This window comes from Mus pahari, chromosome 6, assembly GCF_900095145.1.
Source record: "Mus pahari chromosome 6, PAHARI_EIJ_v1.1, whole genome shotgun sequence".
In the NCBI taxonomy this organism is placed as follows: domain Eukaryota; kingdom Metazoa; phylum Chordata; class Mammalia; order Rodentia; family Muridae; genus Mus; species Mus pahari.
In genome coordinates this window covers 16,373,126-16,388,477 of record NC_034595.1, presented here as the reverse complement: position 1 = coordinate 16,388,477, position 15,352 = coordinate 16,373,126, and the positions used below count along the sequence as shown (strand labels likewise).

The 15,352-nt window shown below is 46.9% G+C and overlaps 1 protein-coding gene across 2 annotated transcripts; it reads left to right on the top strand.

Moving 5' to 3' along the window:
* Positions 1-2,604: 2,604 nt before the first annotated feature.
* Wdr31 (WD repeat domain 31) lies at positions 2,605-12,968 on the top strand. 2 transcript variants are annotated; one of them, XM_021201001.2, is made up of 9 exons: positions 2,605-2,747; positions 3,206-3,338; positions 4,446-4,520; positions 5,797-5,941; positions 6,039-6,139; positions 7,520-7,587; positions 8,802-8,943; positions 10,533-10,695; positions 12,421-12,968. In XM_021201001.2, the coding sequence occupies exons 1-9, from the start codon at positions 2,632-2,634 to the stop codon at positions 12,579-12,581; spliced, it is 1,104 nt and encodes a 367-aa protein (XP_021056660.1). In that variant the 5' UTR covers positions 2,605-2,631; the 3' UTR covers positions 12,582-12,968. The 2 variants fall into 2 exon arrangements, with proteins under 2 accessions (XP_021056660.1, XP_021056661.1); XM_021201002.2 differs by having other exon boundaries at positions 2,615-2,747; positions 3,209-3,338.
* Positions 12,969-15,352: the final 2,384 nt, after the last annotated feature.

Sequence of the window (15,352 nt, the reverse complement as noted above, 5' to 3'; positions counted from 1 at the left end):
GGATGGTTGTGAGCCACCATGTGGTTGCTGGGATTTGAACTCAGGACCTTCGGAAGAGCAGTCGGGTGCTCTTACCCACTGAGCCATCTCACCAGCCCGGCACTTCTCTTTTAAGAGGCTTTGCTCAGGTTAGTGTGATGGCTCAGCAGGTGAAGACACTTCTGCTTGAACCTGGTGCCCTGGTTCAATCCCCAGAACCCATGTGAAGGTGGAAGAAAGAAGTGATCACACCAAGTTGTGCTCTGACCTCTATACTTGTGCGTGATGCATGTGTACATGTGTGTACACACACAGAGACAATAATAATGACTTTTTAATTACAAAAAAACCCACCTTTCCAATACAGGTTGTATTTTATTTTCACCTATATGTCCATAGTACTTAATTTATTATGGTAGAGCACATGTAACATAAAATTTACCATGCATGACATTTTATACATAGATAGTATCGTGTAGTGGTCGCCCACTCTCTAGTTACATGACATTTTTATCACTCCCAAAGTTAACTTTGTCTTTAGGAAGCAATCAGCTGCACCCCCGTTCTCCACCGCTGCTCAGCTCCTGGCAGCCACTAACCAATCTACTTACTGTCACTGCAGATTTTCAAACTGGCTATTTCATGTGAGTGGGATCATGTATCAGATAGAGTATGTCTAGCCTTTTTTGCTTAGCATGGTGATTTCCAGTTTCAGCCATATTTATGACTGTTTAGTACATAGGTAGGCCATGTTTTGTTTCGGTATCCCTCCCTCCCTCCCTCCCTCCCTCCCTCCCTTCCTTCTTTCCTTCCTTCCTCCCTTCCTTCCTTCCTTCCTTCCTTCCTTCCTTTTTTTATTTTATTTTTTTCTTTTAAGATAGTTTTTCTGTGTAATGCTGGCTGGAACTCTCTATATAGACCAGGCTAGCCTCAGACTCCCAGCAATCTACCTGCTCCTGCCTCCAGCTGCTGAGATTAAAAGCATGTGCCATTATGCCTTGCTTGATGGCATATTTTCATCTCTTGGCTGCTGCAAGCAATGCCTGATGACCATGTGTGTACCAACGTTTGTTGCAATACCTGTCTTCATTTCTTTAAAGGTTTTTTTTTTTTTTTTTTTGGTTTTTCGAGACAGGGTTTCTCTTTGTAGCCTTGGCTGTCCTGGAGCTCACTCTATAGACCAGGCTGGCCTCAAACTCAGAAATCCACCTGCCTCTGCCTCTGCCTCCTGAGTGCTGGGATTAAAGGCATGCACCACCATGCCCGGCTTCTTTAAAGATTTATTTATTCTGTGTATAAATGTTTTGTGTGTGTGTGTGTATATGTTCCAAGTGCATGCCTAGTACCTACAGAGATCAGAAGCAAGTATCAGATCTCTTGGAAGTGGAGTTTTGTTTTTTTTCCTTTATGTGCACGTGTAGTGTGTGTGTGTGTGTGTGTGTGTGTGTTACTGGGGCTCAAAGTCAGCCTTGTTGTGTGTGCTAGACAAGCTCTTTTCTACCACTGAACTACATACCCAGATCTGAGTTTAATATTTTTAGAAAAAAAGTTTATATCTTTTTAACTAGTTCATAAGATCAAAATTGTTTAAATCAGTTAAAAAATAATTGCTAGGCTGGGCAAGTAGCTTAATTGGTAAGTGCTTGACACACAAGCTTGAGGACCCCAGTTCAATTTGTAGCACCTACATAGAAATCCGGGCATGGTGGCACTAGCATGTAATCCCAGCACTGGGGAGGTGGACATAAGCTGGTCTCTGTGGCTCACTGTCCAGCCAGCAAGGCTAATTAGCCTTAAGTCTTAGTAAGAGGCACTGTCTCAAGAAAGAAAGTAGATAGCTCCTAAGCAGACACTTACGGCTGGGTTGTCAAACTCTAGCCTACACAAGCATACTAATGTACCTGCACACGCGTATGCACAAACACATGCACACGCACACGCGTGCACACACACGTGTGTGCACACACACATGCACACACGCACACACACATACACACACATGCACACACACATGCACATGTAAAGTCATTCTTAGTTTTTTTTTTTTTTTTTTTTTTGAGACAGGGTTTCTGTGTAGCCCTGGCTGTCCTGGAACTCTGTAGACAAGGCTGGCTTTGAACTCAGAGATCCATCTGCCTCTGCCTCCTAGCATGCCTGGCTGTTCTTAGTTTTTTTGTTTTTGTTTTTTAAAGAAGATTTTATTTATTTAATGTTTGTAAGTGCATTGTAGCTGTCTTCAGACACACCAGATCTTATTACAGATGGTTGTGAGCCACCATGTGGGTGCTGGAATTTGAACTCAGGACCTCTGGAAGAGCTCTTGACCGCTGAGCTATCTCTCCAGTCCCCTGTTCTTAGTATTTTTAAACATTAGTTTTGACTTATCTGCTGAACCACTATTGACAGCTGCAGTCCCAGGCTGAAGAGAATAAAGCAGGAGAAAGAAAAAAGTCAAATGCATACAGTTAATCTCTTTTCTAAAAAGAAATGTACCTCACACAGAAAGGAAAGAAGGAAAGAAGGAAAGAAAGAAGCAAGGAGAGAAGGAAGGAAAAAATTAGTCTAATCAAATTACTAATGTTAGACCTAATGAAATTCAGTGTGTGCCCTCTTCCCACTCCACAGGGAACACCCCCTCAGCGCCTGTGAGGGATGTTGTTACTTGGCTGCCAACTGGAACCAGCTCTTCCTCAGAAGGTCTTCTGTGGGCTCTGGGCCGTGATGGGGAAACTGCAGAGCAAACTCAGACACAGCACTTACTTATACAGGTGATCCACTCCTGGGGTCCCCAGTTGTACCATGCTCCTTTAAAATTGTCTGCTAAAGAAAGAAGGCAAGTGTTGGCAAGCTTTCCTGCACACCTCACTCGGTGTACTGTTTTAGATGTAATCAAGCTCTCGGGAGGGGAACATGGGCAGACGGTCACCTCACCGTCTAGCACCTGCAGCGCACACTCAGGGGCCCTGTATCTCTCGGAGTCGTTTCTAAGGAGACCAAACCTTCTGGCCCGAGGACTCCCCTTCATCAGATTTCAATACCTCAGGTATTCTGGGTGATTCCCAAGTCAATAGCGCCGTTGATTTCTGGGCGTTTTTCAAACAAACTGAGGGTCTCTTTCGTGTCTCACCCTTGCCTGAATTGATATCACTGCCACATTCTTTTGTCCCCTTCTCCCCTGTCCATTCCAGTGGACCTCATTTTCCTTTTTTTCCTTTTTTTTTTGTAGCAGGCCTGATGGAATTATAGAAGAGAGAGTCCAGACTAAAGCTTCCCAAGAATACGCCCCTGTACACGTGGATACCGTCTCTGTGGTCGCTACCCTGAACTCGGACCTTTGTATCTCTGGAGGAAAAGACAGGGTGAGGTTTCCAGTGCTTCCCACTCACCAGCTCACTGCAGGAAAGGGAAGATGTTCTGAGAGTCTAACATGAACTGCATCATAACAGGGCTCAAAGTTCAAAGGCTGGAGTTTAGCCCAGCTCTGCCACTTCCTATTACAGTGGGCAAGTCTTTACATTTTCTGAGCTTTACTTTCCTAGTCTTTCATAGACTAACAGCCATGCCCTAAGACAGTCATAAGGATTCCACGAGGACTTCACCCTGCCAGGCCACCTACATGCTTTTATAAATGGGGGGTTACAATTCCATCCACCTCATCCTTACAGTAACACTCAGACCCTGGAGCCCACAAAAGGAACATTCTAGCTGCTTTATGTTTGTTTTACAGGCTCCACACTGGTAAGCACTGACCCTTTATACTTTGGTCTGTCCTCTTGTCGTTGCGCTGGACTATCAGCTCTCTGTCCTTACACTAGGAGCTCTCTTGACAGCCACTATGATAAACTGCAGCAGCAGTACACTACTGACTCTTCCTGAAGGGAAGACACTGACGATGCTCCTGATCCCCAATAGGCTTTCCGAGTTGTCAGGTCTCACTTGCAAACTGTACGTCACCATTTGTAAGATGCATTTATTTTAGATGTCATTACTTCAAATGAGGATACACTTGAGAATCAATACTTAAGTAGCAGTGTCTTGCCGGGCAGTGGTGGCACACGCCTTTAATCCCAGCACTTGGGAAGCAGAGGCAGGCGAATTTCTGAGTTCAAGGCCAGCCTGGTCTACAGAGTGAGTTCCAGGACAGCCAGGGTTATACAGAGAAATCCTGTCTTGAAAAAACAAAACAACAAAACAAAGAAACAAAAAAGCAGCAATGTCTTGTGTTAATGTCTGCATTATTTTAGATCTAAGAAACTGTATTTATGTGACCCTTTCTCACACCTGAGAGGTAGGCAGGCAAGGACTATCCACTTTGTTTTGTAGCCAGGGAAACTGGCCAATTGCCACAGCGACTAGGGCCACACAGCACCTGCTCCTTTCTCTGTAGCAATGAACTGCAGACACCCAGCAAGAAAATGCTCAGGAGCCACTGTCGCAGTAACATCTGTAATCCCGTTTCTCTGCAGACTGCTGTGGCCTATAATTGGAAGACTGGGCGCGTGGTGAAAAGGTTCACAGGGCATGAGCGGGAAATCACGAAGGTAACTGTCAAACACTGAAGAGAGCTGGGGAGCAAGAAAGGAAATAACAACAGCTACAGATAGTAGAAGGCTTGTTCGTTTAGTCTAAAGGAAAAAGGCAAAGGCTTGCTTTGACACCAGGAAGAGCAGAGCAAATCATTTCAAACATGGAATGAATCCCAATACCTAGCAGAGGTGTGGTGAAAACATGTACACATACAGAAATTACAAGCCATCTAGTCTGCAGTGTCTTGTTATAAAGGCTTGAACTGACTGAGCTAATAGTTTTTTTTAAAGAAAGCACTGAAGGCTATAAATAAGGAAACTTTCTGGGGTGTCTGAAACATTACAACTTTTTGAGGGATGTCTATTAATAAAGTCTTTTTTCTTGTTGTTTTTTTTGAGACAGAGTTCCATTGCGCAGCCCTGGCTGTCCTGGATCTCAGTCTGTAAACCAGGCTGGCCTCAAACTCACAGACATTCTCCCTGCCTCTGTCTTCCAAGTGCAGAGATTAAAGGTGTGTACCACCAGGCCCAGCTTATTCAGTCTTAAAAAGGAGCAAAGGGGCTGGAGAGAAGGCTCAGCAGTTAAGAGCACTGCCTGCTCTTCCGGAAGAACTGGGTTCTGTTTCCAGCAACCAAGTAATGCTTACAACCATCTGTAACTCAAGTTTTGGCTTCCAAGGTCACTAGGCACTAAAGTGGTATACAGACACATGTGTGGTGAAGACACCCCACATACACATAACACAGTAATGACAAAGTAATTTCAAACTGTTTTAAATAAGGAATGAAATTCTGGGGTTGGGGACACAGCTCAGTAAAGCATGGTGAAACCCTGGCAGAAGAGAAAAGGTAACGCTCTGAAGCACGTGTCAGCAGGGGCAAGTGTTAGATGCTAGACACAAGGCTCCCCGCACCACATGGTGAGACAGCATAAGTGGGGTTGTGCAGGGGAAAATGGTGGAGGTGCATGTGGGGGGTGATGGAAGTTCCTACAGTTACACAATCTCCCCGATTGTGGAAGTTTGTATAATGATGTGAGTGTACTTGCTGCCACTAAGTTGTACACTTGAAATGCTTAAAATGATCATTTCTGTGGTGTGTGTGCGCTCGAGTATGCACACATGGTGGGGGGAGAAGAAGAGGGAGGGAGAGAGGGAATTAAACATAATATTTTTAAAAGAAAAATTAAAATTAAAAAAATTGTATGTGCATACAGAGCCGTGATCCCCTCTGAAGTCCTGTCTAGCTTGTGCACTTGAGCTATCACTGTTCTCGCTTGTTCTCTGAGCAGATAGCCTGTATTCCCAAAGCAAACCAGTTCTTCAGCGCCTCTCGAGACAAGACAGTCCTGATGTGGGACCTGCAGGGCTCCTCACAGCCCAGGCAGCAACTCTCTGGCCATGCCATGGTGGTCACTGGCTTGGCTGTGAGCCCAGGTAAAGTGCAGCAGAACCTAACAGCACCGGGTGCATTCCCAGAACCCTGTCCACATCCCAACTTATGGCCACTGTGGCTTCTCACCTTGTTTTTAAGACTCGTCCCAGCTGTGCACTGGCTCTCGGGACAACAGCCTGCTTCTGTGGGATGTGGGGACTGGACAGTGTGTGGAGAGAGCGTCTGTCTCCAGGAACCTGGTACAAATTCACACTTGGTGTAGAGCAGGGTGGTGAAGAGTGTAGGTGAGGAGGAGGTGGGGGCAAGCTCATGGGAGATCTGTGTGTGTGGTATGATGCAGCTTGGGTTCAGTAGAGAGGTGGGAGCTGGGAGAAAAGGGGGGAGGGGAGGGTAAAGGAGAGCCATGTCCTCACACAGTTCTTCAAACCACTTTTTTTTTTTGGTAAGGAGAGGGAAGTTTGTGTCCTCCCCACCTTTTTTCTGAAGAATGATTTATTTATTTTATGTATATGAATACACTGTAACTGTCTTCAGACACATTAGAAGAGGGCATTGGATTCCATTACAGATGGTTGTGAGCCACCATGCGGTTGCTGGGAATTGAACTCAGGACCTCTGGAAGAGCAGTCAGTGCTCTTAACCACTGAGCCATCTCTCCAGCCCCTTCAAAGCAAATTTTTAGCATAATTTTAGTGTGACAGACACTGCTAGGAATAGAAATATAACAAAGGACATAGTGTTTACAACTCTTGAAACAGTGTGAAACAAGATGGCTGCCCTTCATATACAAATTAGTGTGTCCTTTACTTGATGTAATTCATTCTGTGGCAGTTAAATCCTTTAGACTTTGCACAGACTTTGGGCTCTGTCACACCTGGCTTCCAAACATGGGGGGAGTAAGGGGGCACATTCTTTTTCTTTTTTTCCCATGCTGGGGATTGAACCCTGAGCCTTATACATGCTAAGCCAACACTGTGCTCTGCCTTCAAACCCCAAATCTATCGCTTTCTTAGTTGAAAGTGCTATTTAAGCTTAGACTCTAGGTATCTCCATTTATAAAATGGGGAGTTATGTCACTAGGCAAGATTCTTTGGGTGACTGAGATAAAGTCTGTCGTAAAACACCCATCATTGTTCTTGGCGGGTGGCAGCTGTTCCTCAGAGTTTAGTCACCTACTGTCCTATTGCCTGATGCCCCCCACAGTTGTGAGGATACTGCACTAGAAAAGGAAAGTGTGTTCCCCTGGGTTGTTTGGAAAGTTGTTTCATCTGCTCAGACAGGGCTGCAGGCCAGGACTACTGTGCTCTTCTGAGCCCCTGAGGGTTAGAGCAGAGTTCAGAGGCCCCACTTAGCGCAGGGGCTGCTCTTCTGACTGCCACCTGCTCACCAGTGCCAGCTTTGGTTCAAGTCGCCAAGGCTAACCAGAAGGCCAGCCTACTGGTACCTCTGCCCCCGAGCACTGAGGAGAAGCAGGTGGAGAAGGACTGAGGCTGTGAGACGATGACCCTGCTAACCCGAGCTTACCAGCTCAGGATCCCTGAGTGGAGAGGAGGCATGAGGTTAGCCAGCTAATGGATTACAGCAGAGAAGACCCACCTGCTAATGACTGTTCTCTCCAGGTCACACACCTGTGCTGGGTCCCGAGCGAGCCATACCTAGTCCAGACCTCCGAGGATAAGACCGTCAGGTAGGCTACTGGCCGCTGGGGAGGTGTTTCTGGTGAAGGTCTGTGGTTGCCGTGCTTACATGACTGTCTCCATTCTGCTTCTCCGTGAGGCTGTGCCCTTCCTAGGGCTCTCTTGTCCTGTACTCCACTGCCCCTGGGAACTTTCTGACCTGTAGCTTATGGGAACACAATGAATGCACAAGATCAGATCCGGCTAAGGTTCTGCTGAGGGGTTTGAAGCAGCTGACCTTGGTCATTCCCAGTGTGTGACCAGATCAGCCTCAGCCTCACCTGTACAACCACCCTGTCAGGCAGCCTGGCTCTGCTGGCGTGCCCTGGGGGGTTCGTAGGTTTCCAGGCACTTAGCCCTCAAGTAAAGGCTCCCTTGGAAAGAAGGATCAGAGTTTAGTCTGGGAAGTCAGGAAGTCAGTCAGTTGACAGACTGGGGAGCATGACTCAGAATTGTAGCTCTCAGAGGCAACTTGTATGAAACGGGAGGAATGAGATGAGAGGGAACACAGGACTCCACTGCACTCAAGGCCAGAGCTGGCCATGGTCGGCCGCAGCCTGCTTCTGGACTGGGGATGATGCTGTAGGAGGATCCTCTAGGGACCTGGACTGTAGTCTCAGCGCTTGAGAGGCCAGGTACTGCAGCCTGTACTACATAGCTTCCAAACAGCAACAATGTATCTTTTAATTTTTTTTCAGTTATAGACACAAAAATAGCCTCTTGTCAATTGAAAGCAGTGTCCTTAATTGTCCAAGTTAACTTGTACAATTAAGATGTGTGGTCTGAGTTCCAGTCCAGCCTAGTGTACAGATCTGAGTCCCAGGACAGCCAGGGCTACACAGGGAAACCCTGTATCAGAAAACCAACAACAACAAAAAACCCCTGTGTTCTAACATCTCCATGATAAAGGCACTGCTGCCAAGCCTGACAGCAGCCCTGAACCTCAGGGAACCCAGTCCCTGGGACCCCCACACGTGCTGTGGTGTGTGCAGCTCCTCTCACCAAACAAATGTAGTCTTTTGAAAAGTACATATAACTTGATTTCAAAACAGAAAGACTCAAGATGGCATTGGTTTGGTTCCTTCCTGTCAGCTTTAGAGTCTGTTAGGTTGTGACATTCCATCCTGACTGGCAGCAAAGAGTCGGGCTTTTCCTGTTAGTGGGATATCACAGGTATGTTTTGCCATTTACTGCAAAGTCACATTTTGCTTCTAATTCCTTTCAGATTGTGGGACAGTCGGGGTCTTCAGCTGGCTCACGTGTTTCCCACAAAGCAGCATATTCAGACCCACTGTGAAGTCAGCATGGATGGACACACGTGTATCTCCTGCAGCAGTGGCTTTGGGGGTGAAGGCTGTGAAGCCACGGTGAGAGGCCGGGCCAGGTGTCTGCTCACTGATGAGCAGGTTGCTCTGGTCTCACTCCTGTCACCGGGCCGCACAGACAGGAGCTGCAACAGCACTGGCTGCTTCAAATGCAAACTGTCAGTCACCCCGTGCACTCCAGTGGCTTTCTTTGAGAAACATTTATTAACCTGGGTCTGTCTGAATTGGTAATAGACAAGAGAACAAGATGGAAGTCAGGACAGAGAAAGGGTAAAGAGAGCAGCCTGCTGATGTTCCTGCTCCTAGAGGAGCCTAAACAGGTAGGGACTGCCAGAAGAGACAGAGGTGTGGCCGTTGAGTACGTGGCCATGCTAAGGAAAGCGCAGTTCATTGGGGAGCTGTGGAGCTCCGTGGCTGGTCCAGGGCCTCCCTCCCTTATCCAGATATTTGCCTCCCTTGCAGTAACCTCAGGATATACTCTTTAGGCCCCTCCCAAGTTTCTGGATCTATAACTACAAGTTCTCAGTTAAAAGATTGTCTGGTTCCAAATAGGAGTGCATCTCAGAGTCATCAGACACGGGTGCCGTGTCAGACTGTAAGCTAAACATTCATGGTTTCATTTAATTCCTAAGACGAGGCTTGAGTCATGTGCCGTTATGTGCTGTTTTAATGTCTATTTTACAGTCAAGGGAATGGAGAATGGCAAGCTAGACATGTAGCTAAAACATATAGCTGGTCTTAGCTATTTTGTGGCTTCTTTTTCCTACCCTTTATCCCCCTGGTTTCACCCCCTATCACTAGATAGGAGAGAAAGGATGGTGGGGGTGATCTGTGACTCTAGTATCTACTGAGCATGACTACTAATGAACCGTAACCAGTGCCCCCTTATGACCAACACTCACCCTAACAGGGGGCCCTAGAATTTATACATACACCCTCTGAAGAGTTCCCAGAATTTCAAATGCCACACATTCACAGAAATTATCTGTAGCTGGCAAAATCATGTTTCTGCTGGAACAGGAGGCAAATCAAAGTCAGCTGCTGTGAAGCAGCCCCATCTCCTATACCCAGGATTAAAATGAAAACATATTATCATATTTCTGTGTCTTTTAAAGAACCCCAAATTCCAGTAGCCTCCCTACAGGAATCTCCTACTCAGGACATGTTCTTAGAAGGGGTAGATTAGGGTTTGCAACTTTGCATGTATCATCTCTTATCTAGCTGATGGATGACAGGGACTCCTGGGCCCCCACTGTTTTAGACAGTGTTCATTTTTCTCTCATCTCTGAATGGTTCCTTATAGGTATGGTTTGATATGTGTCAGTACAACGGGGACCGATGGGGCTGTCACTTGCTTTGTCAGAGGCACTAAGCACCACGTCAGAATATGTGCACATGGGAAGAAGGTGTCCCTTACTGTGGGGCTCCCACAGCCATAGCTAGTGCTGTTCAAGACATAGTTGGTACTGCAATAGTTGCTGGATGGATGGGTGGTTGCCTATGGTGGATGAGATAAGAGCTTCACCTGACTTTCTGATTCCATGAGAGGGGGTCATAGGGAATGGGAGGGTAGATATTCGTGACACATGAGCATCTGTGTGTATGAGCTGGCTTGTGTCATTACTTTACAGTTGTGGGACCTAAGACAGACTAGAGACAGAATGTGTGAGTATAAGGGGCATTTCCAGACAATTGCATCCTGTGTCTTTCTACCGAAGTCCACGGCCTTGATGCCTATGATTGCTACCTCCGCACATGACTCCAAGGTGAAGATTTGGAACCAGGATACTGGAGGTAAGAAGTCTGCTCTCAGTGCCGTTCAGGAGCTGAGTGCAGCCTTAAGACTCTTTGCATTGCTCACTGTATGCAAAGCCACCCGTGTCCTGCCATTTTATAGTCTCCTGGTGGTTAAGAGACGAGACATCACAGTGCCCACATCTTTCTGTTCAAGCTCTGGCTATATAAGTCAGCTTCATGCTTCCCTCATACCATGATGTACAAAGTTATTCCTGAGACTCTAGAGAGAACATATTTGACTCTTATGTTCTTTCCACATGCAGTTCCTCATCAGATTTGAATTTGTGAGACTCAGAATGTCTGGAAAGGGGAAAGAGAATGCTGTTATTTAGTTCTTATTTCAAGGATACAGTTAGAAGCTCAGCTCTTGTTGGGACTGTGATAAAACAGAACAGACTCAGAAAGGCTCCCCCTGCTGGGACTCTGAGGCAGTGCTTGAGGTCACAGTAAGGTGGAGGCCCCTCAGCACCAGAGAAAACTGTCTGGTGGGCTGTAACTTCCCAGAGGTTTGCATGTGCAGAGCCTTAGAGGTCAAATGGTAGATACCTGGGAATTCTGTTAGCCATGGTTTAAACTTTTGGTAACACGGAATTCAGTCATGGTGGGGAATCTATACCATGGACATAGACAAGTCTGTGAGCAAGTGTTGGGTTTTCTTCCAGAAGTCTGATTTCCCAGCACTGCCTCTGTGCTGCTTTAATCCTGACAGGATTTGACTAGAGACAAAAACAGTGTTATCTTAGAGCTCTTCAAAATCTTATCAGTCACTCTCCAGAAACTCAGTTCCCCTCAGAGAGAGATAACTGCCCTCCCACAGAAAAGAGGTAGGCGTGGCTAATAGTCTGTAAACAGCTGTGGCCATAATAGCCAAACTTCTATAGTGAAGACAGGCCTGCCCTACCCTCACCTGCCCCAGTGTAAGTCTTCGGGCAAGGGAAAGTGGACGTTTCAGATGACGGAGCACATGCCTCAGTGTGGGGAGCAAGATTGGGAGGCACTGACCTGAACAGGTGGCACCGGGCACCACTGCCCTGCAGTGCTCCTAGAAGAGTAGCCTCAGAGATGCAGATGGAGGGAGGCTGGCCAGGTTAAAGGGAATTCCAGCCTTTAATTCCAGCACTTGGGAGGCAGAGGCAGTGGATCTCTGTGAGTTGGAGGACAGCCTGGTCTATAGAGTGAGTTCCAGGACAGCCAGGACTACACAGAGAAATCCTGTCTCAAAAACAAAAAAAAAAAAAAGTAAAGGCCAAGCCTGACCTCCATCACTTCCTCTCCTTCATGAAGAGAGCTGGCAACCTCAGATTAGTGTTTTTGTCTGTTTCCCCTGACTTAGCCTGTCTTCTCTACCCCTTTTAAATATGGCCTCAGTTGTCTGAAATACTGCTTGGGTGTCTACATCCTTAGTCCTGGAGTTGATGTCATGGAGGTGACCCCAGATCTTCCCAGTCAGGTGCAGTGTACCTTGGTGAGAGGCAGAGCTCTCCTGGCTTAGAGGGCAGGGCACAGGTCATGCTTTTTGTCCTGTTCTCATGGGACAGTCCCACATTTCCTAATGATATTTCAGTGAACAACAGAGCACATCCGATAGTTTAGATATGCAGTTGTAGGCTGCGCTTTCTGCGTGTGCACCAGTGCACTCCCTGATGCTTACCGAGTGGCAGAACTGCCTTTTCTAGCATGTTTCCATTGTAAAGCACAGCCTGGCTCTCCTTCCTCCTGCAGCGTGCCTCTCCACCTTGTCTCTGGATGGGTCAGGACCCCTGACCTCACTGGCTGTCGGTGACGTCACCTCCTTGTTATGCGCAAGTTTCTACCGAGGGGTTCACTTACTCAGAGTGGACCACAGCCAAGGACTGGGACTGCAGGAAGTAGCAGCCTTCTGAAACCAAGAGAGATTGATTGGATAATATCAAACATGGCCCCTCTTTCTGTGTGGCTTTGTGTTTTTCCACATGGTCTTGGGGGAGGAGGGGTTAGAGTTGGTGTTCTTTTCTTAGCTTTACTTTGAAGGCATATCATTGTTAGATGACTTGAAAAATCAGGGCATTTGTTTGTACAAGTCTCTTTCTGTAGCCCAGGCTGGCCAATAATTCAGCACATAGCCCAAACTGGCTTTGAACTCACAGTTCTCCTGTTTCAGTCTCCTGACTCTTGGAATTATTATAGGTGTGAGCCAGCATTCTCAGGAAAATTGAGGTTTAGAAACATGGACTTACTGGGCATGGTAGTACACGCTTTTAATCCCAGCACTCAGGAAGCAGAGGCAGGAGGAATCTCTGGTCTACAGAGTGAGTTCCAGGACAGCCAGGGCTACACAGAGAAACCCTGTCTCAAAAACAAAACAAAATAAAAAAATAAAAGAAAGAAAGGGAAATATAAGGTAAATCCAAGTGCAGTTTTTAGTGAGAAATGTATTTATTGATTTGGAATCGTAAGAGTGGCAGTATCCTTGAGAGTGAAACCATTCTGGGTTTGTGACATTCTCCATGACTCCGTAAAGGAGAAATGTTTCCAGACACATCAGGCTGGGTAAGGATGGTGATGTTCCATAGGGAAAGTGGACGGAAGACAGTGAGGTTAAGCTCAGTCCTCAGAGTCACTTAGAGCAAGAGAGCGAAAGTCCTGTGTACTGGCTGCTTTTGTGTAAGCTGTAATGCTTTTTCTCAATTAGTGATCAAGCAGGATGGCCCCTTGTGGGTGGTGCCATCTCTGGGCTGGTAGTCTGGGGTTCTATAGAGAGCAGGCTGAGCAAGCCAGGCAAGGCAAGCCAGTAAAGAACATCCCTCCATGGCTTCTGGGTCAGCTCCTGCTTTCTGACCTGCTTGAGTTCCAGTCCTGCATCCTTTGGTGATCAACAGCAGTATGGAAATGTAAGCCGAATAAACCCTTTCCTCCCCAACTTGCTTCTTGGTCATGATGTTTGTGCAGGAATAGAAACCCTGACTCAGACAGCCTGGCTTTGTCTGAGTTGGAGTGAAAGGCAGGAGCTTCCTGAGCCAGTGCTACCCAGGGGACGTGCAAAAAGAAAGGCACAAGGACACTGCCCCAAATCACAGCAATTATAGCCTGCTCCTTGTACCAAAAAGTAGAGGAGATAAGAGACTAGGGCTAAGAAATATGCATTTGTAATTTGATTATTTTTATTTATATAAAAAACACTACACACCATGAATCCTCCCAACTTCCTGGGGCTGGCCAGAGGCAAGGGAGCCATCTTGTATGTAAACTATAGATCACAGAAGGATGAAGGCCACCATGCCTGACCACTGAGCACCCTCAGCAAGGAGGGTCAGGGTGCTTAGGTCATCCTGTGTGGCTGCCACGAATCAGTCCTTGGCCTGGAGCTCAAAAGCCCATTTTTCTTAAGAGAAAATGGACAGAGAATGACAGCATGCTTAGCTGCTGGCTCGTCTGTCCATGGTTCGGGGCTTGCTCCAGTTTCCTTTTCCTCCTGCTGTCGCCAGGATAGGAAAGCATGTTCTTGGGGGGGCGCGCAGAGTCTGGCCTTTGTGAAGTTCCATGGAGCTGACCTTGGAAACATTGACAAATCTTGGCTTCCTCTCAGGTAATATTGCACTCATAGCCAAACTTCCCTCACAGGGCTGTTCCTGAGTGCAAGCTGGAACTACAGCAAGCAGCAGGCAGGGGAATCACTGTCTTGCGTGGACTGCATAGCCTTCCACCTAAACATTTGCCGTCCCTTTATCTGTTGTCAGACCTCATTTTCTAATCTTTCACCCATTAAGTTCCCTAATTTATGGATCTTTGAGCTCTGGGATGACAAAGGAGTAGTGCAGGAGGAAGCTACTCATCCATCAAACACCTACAGAGGCCTAAGTAGAGTCTCCCTAAAAGTCCCAATGATGTTCCCATCCCACTGATGGGAAAGCCAGGACCCAGAGGCATGCATTATTTTGTCCACACAGGAAGGGAAGAGCTGAAATTTGAATCTGGGTCTGCCTGACTTGGAGCTGGGAAGTCTTCCTCCACAGCCTTCCCCTTTGTTGTTTTAGACACTTGGAGACCATAACATTGCTTATTTATTTTTGAGACTAATTATTAATCTAGTTCTGGAGATTGGATTTAGGATGTTGTTTCTGCAGGTCAGGAGCTCTGCCTCTGAGCTGTCCCCTAGCCCTGCATTTACTTTTGACTCTGGGGACATCTGAGGTTGTAGGCAGGTCTCCTCTTAGAGCAGTGAAATGCCTAGCGTGTGCTGCATGCATGCGGTGCTGCAGCTGACAGTTTCTTGTAGACGGAGACAGTAAGTCAAATAAATGGAGGGGTCTTTCTGGTGAGGCAGAGGGCTCTGCACTGATCCCACTCCTTCCTGAGCTCTGCCATGTGCCTGAGAAGCAGAAAAACGAGTGTGTGCTCACGGTGATGGAGCCTTTTAAATGTTCTAGCCTGGTCTACAAAGTGGACTCCAGGATAGCCAGGGCTACATGGAAAAAACTCTCAAACAAAACAAAAATTTATAGTAGAGCCAGGCATGGTATTGCATGATTTTAATCCCAGCATTCAGAAAGACAGGCAGATTTCTGAGTTCGAGGCTAGCCTGGTGTGCAAAGTGAGTTCCAGGCCAGTGAGGGCTACACAGGGAAACTCTGTCTTAGAAAAGAAGGAGGAGGAGGAGGAGGAGGAGGAGGAGGAG

What these genes read in the sequence shown, in the direction of transcription:
- Wdr31 (XM_021201001.2), top strand. Translation starts at nt 2,632, where the DNA reads ATGTTGTTACTTGGCTGCCAACTGGAACCAGCTCTTCCTCAGAAGGTC. An exon ending in CACAGCACTTACTTATACAG is followed by an intron (nt 2,748 to 3,205) that starts GTGATCCACTCC and finishes TTTTTTTTGTAG; the next exon opens with CAGGCCTGATGGAATTATAG. An exon ending in CGTCTGTCTCCAGGAACCTG is followed by an intron (nt 6,140 to 7,519) that starts GTACAAATTCAC and finishes TGTTCTCTCCAG; the next exon opens with GTCACACACCTGTGCTGGGT.